This window comes from Megalobrama amblycephala, linkage group LG3 (genome assembly GCF_018812025.1).
Source record: "Megalobrama amblycephala isolate DHTTF-2021 linkage group LG3, ASM1881202v1, whole genome shotgun sequence".
In the NCBI taxonomy this organism is placed as follows: Eukaryota; Metazoa; Chordata; class Actinopteri; order Cypriniformes; family Xenocyprididae; genus Megalobrama; species Megalobrama amblycephala.
The window spans coordinates 20,390,588-20,402,621 of NC_063046.1; the positions used below are offsets into that span (position 1 = coordinate 20,390,588).

The 12,034-nt window shown below is 36.7% G+C and overlaps 2 protein-coding genes across 2 annotated transcripts; both read left to right on the top strand.

The window, feature by feature from the left end:
- The first annotated feature begins 4,574 nt into the window (after window positions 1–4,574).
- si:dkey-148a17.5 (uncharacterized protein LOC100535037 homolog) lies at window positions 4,575–6,429 on the top strand. Its single transcript, XM_048184593.1, has one exon. It carries the CDS (start codon window positions 5,085–5,087, stop codon window positions 6,096–6,098), a length of 1,014 nt encoding a protein of 337 aa, XP_048040550.1. The 5' UTR covers window positions 4,575–5,084; the 3' UTR covers window positions 6,099–6,429.
- A 2,680-nt stretch (window positions 6,430–9,109) lies between these two features.
- On the top strand, window positions 9,110–11,699 carry si:dkey-148a17.6 (uncharacterized protein LOC108190685 homolog). The gene is made up of 2 exons (XM_048184594.1): window positions 9,110–10,986; window positions 11,276–11,699. The coding sequence occupies exon 1, from the start codon at window positions 9,504–9,506 to the stop codon at window positions 10,569–10,571; it is 1,068 nt and encodes a 355-aa protein (XP_048040551.1). The 5' UTR covers window positions 9,110–9,503; the 3' UTR covers window positions 10,572–10,986; window positions 11,276–11,699.
- Window positions 11,700–12,034: the final 335 nt, after the last annotated feature.

Consider the following 12,034-nt stretch of genomic DNA (forward strand, 5'->3'; position numbering starts at 1 on the left):
ATTCAAGCTTTAATATTTTTCCTGAATAAATAATTTGTCTCTTCAGGTTCTATTAGGAAATGACCCAAAACAATAGGATATTTCATGAATTAGTTATTTTCTTAAAACAAGACTGATCAATAGAATTTAGGATACAGTTGTATTACTATTTTTTATTTTTTTTAAATTGAATTATTGTTTTCAAACTTCCCAACCGTTATGCACTCCACACTCCTATCCAGTAGGTGGCGGGAATGCACCGTTTAAGTTGGTCTGCCAACCGTCATTAACACCAGAAGAAGAAGAAGAAGAAGATCCCACAATCCTGTGCTTTCTAATCTGTGACAGTTGAGCTAGAAAAAGAAAGATGGCATCTGAAAGTTTGTGTGTAAATGTATGCTTTTGACCAACGTTTTCCACTTGGGTCCAATTTCTAGCGAGAAATTACTGCTGTAGTAATTAAATATTTGTTTCGTTCTCACCAAAGCTTGCTCTAGTTTGCTGTAGATCATTAAACTGTTACTCTGCCTGTCTGTCCGAAATCAGTTTCGTGAGGTGCCTTCGTGCTGAAACGCTGCCTGCAAAGTCATGGCCTATAAGGCAGCGAGGCAACAAGTCAGCTGCCCAAAGGCCCATTTACAACAAGAACGATATAAAGATAACGATGAAGATATAGTTCTAAAAATCATTCTAAATATAAAAGAATAACACTTTCCACACCACAACTATAACAATAACGATACAGAAAAACGATATCATTGGGATCACTTTCAGAATGATTTTTTCCAGCTGTTAAAACACAATAAAACACTGACTGCCAATCAGAATCCATTCTAATTTAAGGGCTCGCGTATTTAAAATGGCAGACGACATTGCGGAGAAGTTAATCGCTGAGGCCCAGAGAAAGCCACCACTGTTGACAAGTCAAACCCCCTTTTTCAAGGATACTTTAAAGAAAATGGATATATGGAAAACAATCAGTCATATCCTCTGAATAAATGGTGAGAAATATTTCTCAGGTATCCAGCGCTAGTTTCGACAACATTGTCTTGCTTCCTTGGAAGTTGCAGTGAAAAAGACTCATTGTTTTGTTCCACTATACTGACTTTGTCAGCTAAATTCACTGTTAGGGCGTTTACACCTGGCCACTTCATGCATTTTTACTTATCGGATAGCTATCTGATTTATCAGAACGATTCCATTTACACTTGGCCACATAAATGTCTCCGCAAAATGGATATAAATCTTCAATTCCCATACTCTATGCATATTTAATGGGTTTCATGTCATCGAAAGCAACAAATATGAGCTGCATTTTTCTGATCATCAGCTAATTTCAAAATCAAAGTCCCCAATAGGAGAGAGTGTGGCAACAGCACTGGTAAGATCATTTAATCTCATTACTTTTAATGAAGATGATTGTGTGTTAAGTGTCTGTGACTTTAAATTTCCTTTGTGGCAGTTTGCACTTGGCTTGCTGAAGATATACTCTACACATCTGCAGCGATGAATGATGCAGCAGTAGCGCTGTCATATCTGGCTATAACATTTTTTTTTTTGCCTATAACACACTCTCACGTTTATTTTTTTAGCTTTTTGGGGGAGGAGTAAAATTTACATATGTGGTTTTAACAACCAGATGCATTTAGACATTTAGACAGTTTTGAGTAGAATGCATCCCAGACCACCTCCAGAAGTGGTTTGAGCGATCGGATTTAAAACAGTCTTGAATGCATTTCAGAGGGCATATTCACACCTGGTCTTTTCACGATCAGATTCACTCAAAACAGCATGCACAGCAAAAACATGTTGTACACACACTTTGAAACCTCAGTGTGCGATCTTAGATTAAACAGACTGTTATCATTCGTTGGTGTGGACATAACTATAGTTATCTTTGTAGTTATCGTTCTTGGTGTGAACGGGCCTTAAGTTTTTGATGCAGATACCGCTTCGGAGTGGTATTCAAGGCTAAGCGAATCCCATCATGCATCATGTTCAGGAACTCGTGTGCCCCGAAATCGCGAGATATTGAGGAAAGCATTCCACTGTAAGGTAAATTAGTTAGACATTACATATAATTTGGCAGTAAAACATAAAGTGGTGCACATTTTATTGGTGCAAAAATGAGTAGGCTATGTGTATTTTGTACAACATTTGCAATTGCTGCAAAACTGCGTTTATCACTTAATTAGAGGCACCAGAATTTTAAATTGTTTTCTGTTGCATAGCGACTATTTTTGTAAGTTTATATTAAAATGCAAAGTATTGAAAATCAAAATAAAGCTCTGTAAACACTTGCATGTTTGCAAAACTATAAGTGTGTCCCATTGGGTAATCAAAAGTTCAACACACACTTGCGATCTTCACGCCTACTTGAACACTTGGGCCAAATACAGGAAATAAATGATGTAAGGTTGTTCCTTATTGGTTGTTCACAAATTCCTTATTTGTCATCCATCACAACCATCACAAAACAAAAAAACAGTCGTAGATCATCCAGGTTATCACACACAGTATTAAGAATCAGTGGTTCCCAAGGCAAAATGAATGGGGTTATTTTAATAAATTGTTTAGAAATCTATTATTTTTCCCTAAACTGGGTAAATTATAGTCAAATACAAAGAATGCTGTTGTTGTAACCAACTACCACTGTCAGAATGTAACATTAATAGAACTTAAAGGTGCCCTAGATTATGTTTTTAAAAGATGTAATATAAGTCTATGGTGTCCCCTGAATGTGTCTGTGAAGTTTCAGATCAAAATACCCCATAGATTTTTTTTTTATTAATTTTTTTAACTGCCTATTTTGGGGCATCATTATAAACGCGCCGATTTTATGCTGCGGCCCCTTTAAATCCCGTGCTCTCCGCCCACAGAGCTCGCGCTTGCCTTGAACAGTGCCTTAACAAAGTTTACACAGCTAATATAACCCTCAAAATGGATCTTTACAAAGTGTTCGTCATGCATGCGGCATGCATGCGTCGGATTATGTGAGTATTGTATACTGTTATATTGTTTACTTCTGATTTTGAATGAGTTTGATAGTGCTCCGTGACTAACGGCTAATACTACTCTGTTGGAGAGATTTATAAAGAATGAAGTTGTGTTTATGCATTATACAGACTGCAAGTGTTTAAAATGAAATAGCGACAGCTCTCTTGTCTCCGTGAATACAGTAAGAAATGATGGTAACTTTAACCACATTTAACAGTACATTAGCAACATGCTAACGAAACATTTAGAAAGACAGTTTACAAATATCACTAAAAATATCATGTTATCATGGATCATGTCAGTTATTATTGCTCCATCTGCCATTTTTCACTATTGTTCTTGCTTGCTTACCTAGTCTGATGATTTGGTTGTGCACAGATCCAGACGTTAATACTGGCTGCCCTTGTCTAATGCCTTTTATAATGTTGGAAACGTGGGCTGGCATATGCAAATATTGGGGGCGTACACCCCGACTGTTACGTAACAGTCGGTGTTATGTTGAGATTCGCCTGTTCTTCGGAGGTCTTTTAAACAAATGAGATTTATATAAAAGGAGGAAACAATGGAGTTTGAGACTCACTGTATGTCATTTCCATGTACTGAACTCTTGTTATTTAACTATGCCAAGATAAATTAAATTTTTCATTCGAGGGCACCTTTAAAATTGTACACGGTGAATCAAATAATAATAGTATTTTAAATATTTTAATGATATCAAAATAAACAAGAGAACTTTGTTAATTAGATAATGCAAGTTTTGTCATTTAACACATTAACATGACTTCATATTAAAACTAAAACTAAGACAGACATGACATAACTTGTTTCCTTTTTTCCTGTAAATGCTTCATATTTTTAGAGAGAAACTACTGTCACCTCAGGAGGGTGGTGCTGACGTGTGATAGCGACTCCACTCCTATCCCAGGTGAAAAAAAAGTACATTTCTATAATATACTTAAAGTGCTCTATTTTCATGCACTAATTTTGTACTTAATATACTAAAAATTCTCCTTTAGTACTTCTTAAGATCATCTTAAGAACATGTAAGTGTACTCAACTGTGCTATTTTAAGACAGCATGAAATATGAACTAAAATGTGCTTTTAATATCTCTGTATTTAAAAAATATATTTAGCTACTACTTGTAGTACACTATGCGATCAAATGTACTATAAGTGGTATCTAAATACATATTTTAAATACAGAGATAGTATATTAAAAGCACATTTTAGTTCATATTTCATGGTGTCTCAAAATAGCACAGTTGAGTACACTTACATGTTCTTAAGATGAGAAGAAGTACTAAAGAAGAATTTTTAGTATATTAAGTACAAAATTAGTGCACGAAAATAGAGTACTTTTAGTACATTATAGAAGTTATAGACGAACTTTTTTTTCACCTGGGTTAACACATTTCTAGTCAATTTAACTGACAAGTGTTAGACAACACTCCCTGGGATCCCCCTTTTTTGCTTTTGGTTTTAATTTGTAGTAAGTTAGCTATAGGTTATCACTTCTCAACCTTTGTTCTGCTTATTCTTATTTTAGTTTCATTTTCATAGATTCAACTTCAGAATACAGACATTCAGCTCAACACAATAATGAAAGAAATGATTACTGTACTTGTAGGCATCTGATTTGTCGGGTGTTCGGAGAGGCCGCCTGCAAAGCCATGGTGTACATCACCAATGCCTGCATGTACAGCAGCGTCTTCATCATCACCATCATGAGTGTGGAGCGCTTCCTGGCACATTTCTAGTCAATTTAACTGACAAGTCTTAGACAACACACCCTGGGATCCCCCTTTTTTGCTTTTGGTTTTAATTTGTAGTAAGTTAGCTATAGGTTCTCACTTCTCAACCTTTGTTCTGCTTATTCTTATTTTAGTTTCATTTTCATAGATTCAACTTCAGAATACAGACATTCATCTCAACACAATAATGAAAGAAATGATTACTGTACTTGTAGGCATCTGATTTGTCTCCTCCTTTTTCTGTCACATGGATAATGCCTACGGGAAGGCTGTTTTGCTTTCTCAGCTAAATCATACGGAACTGGAGAGCAGCGAGTGTCAGTCAGAACTCTGATTGACTGAAACCAGAGACGAATATGAACAGCTCTCACAGTGATGATACGGTACTGGACGAGTGGTCATCTGCAGGGAACACCGCTGCCTGTGTGATCCTGGCCATGTGCTTCCTGGTGGGTACACCTGGGAACCTGTTGGTGATGTGGACCATCTTGAAGTATGTGAAACGTCGCTCTCACACGGTGCTGCTCATCCTCCACCTTGCAGCCGCAGACCTTCTGGTACTGATCACCCTGCCACTGTGGATCTACTCGCTGGCCCGTTCCTGGGTGTTCGGAGAGGCTGCCTGCAAAGCCATGGTGTACATCACCAATGCCTGCATGTACAGCAGCGTCTTCATCATCACCATCATGAGTGTGGAGCGCTTCCTGGCTGTCAGGTACCCTTTGAAGATGCTGTATTGGCAAAATGGGACGTCCCTGTCCAGAATACTTCCAGTGACCTGGATCCTGTCATTCATTTTGGGGGTTCCTGTCATCCTGACTCAGCGTCTAGATGGTGATGATGATGGAATGAAACACTGCTTGTGCCGGTTCTACGACTCTGTGTCTTTTGAAGTCTTCTGTATTTGTTTGGAGACTCTGCTTGGCTTCATCATTCCTTTTTCCACACTTGCGATCTGTTACTGTCAAGTTGCCACACAGCTCCGCAAGGTGCGCTTTAAGACCAAGCAGAAATCCGTCTTCCTCATTGGTGGAGTGGTCGTGGCCTTCATTTTGTGTTGGTTACCCCACCACGTTCTTAATATCATAGATATGGTTCATCTAGTAGGGCAATTAGATGAACTATCTCCTATACCAAATAGTGCTGTCTTCATTTCTGGAGCTCTGGCTTTTATCAGTAGCTCAGTAAATCCTGTGCTGTATGTGTTTGCTTCTAGAATCTTCCATGGAAATCTACAAAAGTTTGGGATAGTAAAACTGTTTCAAGACTTAGCAACAACGAAAGAAGTCTTACAGGATTCTGGACAGCAGGATGGAAAGAGCTTGGAAGATCCTAATGGTGGTGAACAGAGGGAACTCGTGGATCTCTGAGTAACTGCTAGACTCTTTAGAAGTTATATTTTTTTAATGTTTTTTTTGTGTAAATAAGTTTAAATGTTTATAGATGTTTATAGAGATGTCACAATTTCGGTGTCCATATCAAATTAAATTAACAAAAGTTATATTTTATATACATAAAAACATGTTAAATGCAAGTAATGTGTCTACTTTAATATTTCAAATAACATTTGTGAAAATAAAATGTCAACATAGGGGGGAAATAATGTTCCAGATTGTAAAACTATCATTCAGTGTAATGGTCCGGACTTTGATTTTGCCATTATATTTTTAAATAAACATATAAAATACCAATTTTAAAAAATACATTTGTTTTCTTGGCATTTCAAATAAATGTTAGCTGTGATATATTGAAAGGACTATGTCTTATTATGATTTCAAGTATTAAAATAACCAGGGGTCTTCTATAAATTATGGTATAAGATGTTTGATAGTCATTTTTTATCAGAAAAATATAAAATTAAACAGGACACATTCAAATGTACAGGAAATGTACAGTATTTTTTTGATGCTTGAAACCCCCGTTTTGTCTTTGACCCTTAAATACTTGTTTATTTTTAATGGTCAAAGTTATTTAAATTTAAGACTTATGTAAGACTTAATAAAGAGGTGAAAACTACTGAAAAAGTATACTGTATATGGGCCTCCTTATAAAACATGTTTTTGTTGTGTGCTGTGAAAATTGTTAAAAATGCACAGTAAAAAATGAGAATTAGTCCTCAGATTATAGAAAAAAATCCGGAAAGGAAAAGATCTCAAAACAGATTACTAAGAAGTTATTACTCCACCACTTGCGTGACATCATGGCATCCAAATTTGCAACAATACAGTTTTGGGAAACAGTCATAGCTAGTTGATTTCTTCAACGGTGCATGATATGGTTGATCAGCAGCAAGTTACGCTGTTGTATGGGAAACACACCCTTGGATTGCATTTTCCCAGAAATGTTATTAAGACTTACAGTATATAAACTTTGTGTTACGCACTGTACCACTGATCAGTGTTGGGAAGAGTTGCTTTTAAAAGTAATGCATTACAATATTGCATTACTCCTTAAAACGTAACTGACTGCTAACTAACTAAAGTAGTGTTACATTACTTTTCAGTTACTTTTTCTCAAATGGGCTGGGCTTGCTAGTTTGTTTTTTAATAATAAAAAAAGTCCTATTTTTGGCAAATGTAAAGGCCCTCTCACACTTAAAGGTGCCCAAGAATGCATTTTCACAAGATGTAATATAAATCTAAGGTGTCTCATGAATGTGTTTTTTTTAATTAATTTTTTTAACTGCCTATTTTGGGGCATCATTAACTATGCACTGATTTACACTCGACGCCGCCCCTTTAAATGCTCACGCTCCCTGCCAAACGAGCTCTCGACTATATTACAGCACATTTACAAAGTTCACACAGCTAATATAACCCTCAAATGGATCTTTACAAGATGTTCGTCATGCATGCTGTATGCATGCTTCGAATTATGTGAGTAAAGTATTTATTTGGATGTTAACGTTTTATTCTGAGTGAATTTGAGGCTATATGCTCTGTGGCTAACGGCTAATGCTACATTGTTGGAGAGATTTATAAAGAATGAAGTTGTGTTTATGCATTATACAGACTGCAAGTGTTTAAAAATGAAAATAGCGACGGCTCTTGTCTCCGTGAATACAGTAATAAACGATGGTGACTTTAACCACATTTAACAGTACATTAGCAACATGCTAACGAAACATTTAGAAAGACAATTTACAAATATCACTAAAAACCAAATATCACTAAAAATCATGTTATCATGGATCATGTCAGTTATTATTGCTCCATCTGCCATTTTTCTCTATTGTTCTTGCTTGCTTACCTAGTCTGATGCTTCATCTGTGCACAGATCCAGACGTTGCTGGCTTGTGTAATCCCTTAAACATGGGCTGGCATATGCAAATATTGGGGCGTACACCCCGACTGTTACGTAACAGTCGGTGTTATGTTGAGATTCGCCTGTTTTTCGGAGGTCGTTTAAACAAATGAGATTTATATAAGAAGGAGGAAACAATGGAGTTTGAGACTCACTGTATGTCATTTCCATGTACTGAACTATGCCGAAGTAAATTCAATTTTTGAATCTAGGGCACCTTTAAAGTGAAATTAATAAGCCTGAAGCTGAATGAAATGCAAATTCACTCTTGTCCAGTAGAGGGCGCAGCTCAAACAAACCTTTGAGGTGTGCAGCTGGATTGCAGAATAATAGGACACATGAGAAGAAAGTCAAACACTCTTACTTAAGCAATAAAAACAAACAAAAAAGCAGCACAACTGTGATGATTATCTGAAGTAATTTTTGCTTATCTTTATGGTTGAATAGGATCATCAAATGTCAGCGCATTGGTTAATAAAATAAGATTAAATACATAAAGTATATTTGTGTAATTGAAAATATTTTATTATTTGATATTTGCATTATATTCTGAGTTTGTCTTAAAATATGTCTGCCATTGTTTTGTCTCATGCACACCAGTAATGTTATTTTCTTCTTCTAAAAGCTACTTAAATGCCTTAATTGAACTAAGGCCTAATCCTGTCTTAAATCTAATCCCTGTCTGTGGAACCGGGCCACGATTTCTCTCAACATGCAATTGTTGGTTTAACTTAAAAAAGTAAGTTACCCGGTTGCCTTAAAATTTTGAGTTAATACAATGAAGGTGATTGATTTAATCAACTGAAACTCAAAATATTATGTTATCTGAACCACATTAATTATCTAAGTTGATTTGACAAGAAAAAATATGACGATAAATCATGAAACTTTATTTTTACAATGTGGGGACAGGAGAGGCGTCAGTCAATAAATGGGAAAACAAAGTAACTTGCATTATTTATTTGAAAGTAATATTTTGTTGTAAATTTAAAAGTAATGCATTACTAGTTACTTAAAAAGTAACGTTGTTAAAAAACTTGTAACGTTACCGCCACTGCCATTGATGTGTATAAACACATTTCTTTCTTTTAAATTACTTTGCATTTCAATAATTGTGTTTGAAAAAAGAGATTCAGATTCAGTAAAAATGCAATAACAGGCATGAGATGCATTAATAATCTGGAGCAAAATTAGATCTGACTAAATTCTCAGAAATGAGCATGAACTGCAGTTTCATCTGCTTTCTACAGAATCCCTGAATTCACAGATGCTCTGCCCATGCTCACTTAACCATTTTTGGTTTGTTTTTTTTTTTTTTTTGTCGTCAGACAACCAATGTTTTTCTTTTCTGTGTTTGGGAGTTCTGTTTTTCTCAGTTTTCACTAAAGGGAAGTGAGATTTGCTGAGGCAGACTTGTTTTCTAGCTCAGTGGTTAGACGTGTAGCAGACTCGAGAAGATCAGGGAGGGAATCATGAATGCTACGGCTTATCTTCACGGAGATGAGGAGACCGAACTGGGCTCGGTGGGGGCATGTGTGATCCTGGCCGTGTGCTTCCTGGTGGGTACACCTGGGAACCTTTTGGTGATGTGGACCATCTTGAAGTATGTGAAAGAGCGCTCTCACACGGTGCTGCTCATCCTCCACCTTGCAGCCGCAGACCTTCTGGTGCTGATCACCCTGCCGCTGTGGATCTACTCCCTGGCCCGTTCCTGGGTGTTCGGAGAGGCCGTCTGCAAAGCCATGGTGTACATCATCAATGCCTGCATGTACGGCAGCGTCTTCATCATCACCATCATGAGTGTGGAGCGCTTCCTGGCTGTCAGGTACCCCTTCTTCTCAATCAGCTGGAGGAAACAAGCTCTGAACAAGATACTTTTAATAATATGGATGGCCTCATTTCTCCTCAGTATTCCTGTCATTGTAACTCACACTTTGGGAGAAGTTCATGGACACGATCAGTGTACTTTCAGGGAGTACACGTCTGACATCCAGGAGGCTGTGTTGCTCATTTTAGAAACTCTTATAGGCTTCATCGTCCCCTTTTTTACTATGCTGGTCTGTTACGGCTGCCTCTTTAATCGCATTGCGCAGATGAACTTTAGGTCCAAACGTAAATCGACGGTTCTCATCTGCAGTGTGGTTGTGATATTCGCGCTCTGCTGGATACCTCATCATGTGGGGAATTTCCTTTCCCTCATCTCGCTGGCTCTCAAGCATTCAAACCCAGACATGGCAGAAAGTTTGGAGGACGCCTGCACCACAATGGCCATTATAGCAGGAGCCTTAGTGTTCATCAGTAGCTCAGTAAATCCAGTGCTTTATGTGTTTGCCGCACGTAGCTTCCGCAGCTCGCTCCGGGAAACTGGAATACAGAAGCTGTTTCAACATCTGTCAAGTTCAGCATCAGTTGAAAGAAATAAAGAGTTATCATTTGTGTCCAAAAGACAAAGTTCACACACCACCAACTCACAGTCTCTCATAGACTCAAAACTGCCTGAAGATGTGGCTGTGGAATCATGTATCAGTACCTCAGATTGACTTTGTAAGAAGCTTTTTAGCCAGGAACTTAATAAAATTACCAACAATAATCATAATAACGGTTGTTTCTCACAAAAGAGTGCATGAGACTTTAAATGTAATTTTGTATTTCAGAATTGTTGAAATGTAAACAAATTGAAATCATTTTAAGTGAAATATATATTCTTATGTGTTTTAAGTATATTTTAATATTCACTGAGATGTTTTTTTTTTTTTTTTTTTAATTGCAACTGCAGATTCTACAATGAAAACACTTTTACATTTGTGATCAAGTGCTTTTATAACTGTCTTTTTGGGATCAAATTCCCTTTCATCTGCAATGCATTATGATTTCAACATCTTCCATTTTCTCGTTGCAACGTGTGTGACTCTCTCAGTGGTGTGAAAGAGGAAGTGGGCATTAAAAGGAACAGAGGTCAGTCTGGAAAAATATACCATCTGTTCCACTGATTATTCTCATGATTTTATTACACTCATTATTTTCTAGAATGCTTCTTTAGAATTAAATATGTTATTTTTCAAAACCCAAACATATACATAATATCTTGCATAGGCCCCGCTGTCCAAATCAGAAGAAAAACTCTCTTTGAATTATTAAATTTTGAAAGGCAAAAACTGTACCTACAGTGACATGAGAGTTGTTCATGTCTTGACCTGTGGTTCTACTTCTCTCTCTTTTACAACACAAATTTCATGACTGAAAGAATCAACTGACCATTGCTAAAGATGAACCCAGAGAGAAAAGGAAGGAGATGCTTGGCAGACATGGAATCTTCACCTAAGTTTGACACACAGTGGACAAGTGAGAGGACTGCAGAACATTATTAGTAGGCTATTTATTAATAGTTTTTTTTTTTTTACTGTGCCATAAAGTAAGGCACTGTCATGATTTTTTTTTTTTATTATTATTTGCTGTAATTTACCAAATTTGTCATTAAAACTTTTTTTTTTTCTGTTGTCCTGTTGTGATTTCTTTGTCAACCTATATATTTTTTTTCTTTAGAGAGTAGCTGAATGGACTAAACACTCAAAAGCATTACATATTAAAGAAAAAAAAGCTATATTAAGAAGCAAATTCAAAATTTGACATTAATTGCGTTTACTCCAAAAAAAACCAAACCAAAACAAAACAAAACTATTCCATATAGTTTACGATGTTCCTGCCATCGAATCATTCAGGCAGACTGTCGTTGCAAGGTGCAATGAGTAAGACCCGCCCCTAAACGTCACATCAAATGAGTGAAGTGTAATTGGTGGTTTAATGTGCCAGTCAAACGTCCTCTTCATAACTGCAAAAACAATGCATGACCTGACAGAATAAACATAATGCAGATAGTCTAAAACCTTGTCTTGTGAGATTATCAGAACTTGTGTAGTGAGAGTGGCAGTGGAGAGTACTATTGGTAGTTTGTGAAGGTTTATAAAAGTGCACTGGCCATATCTAAAATAACGCTTTTATTAGA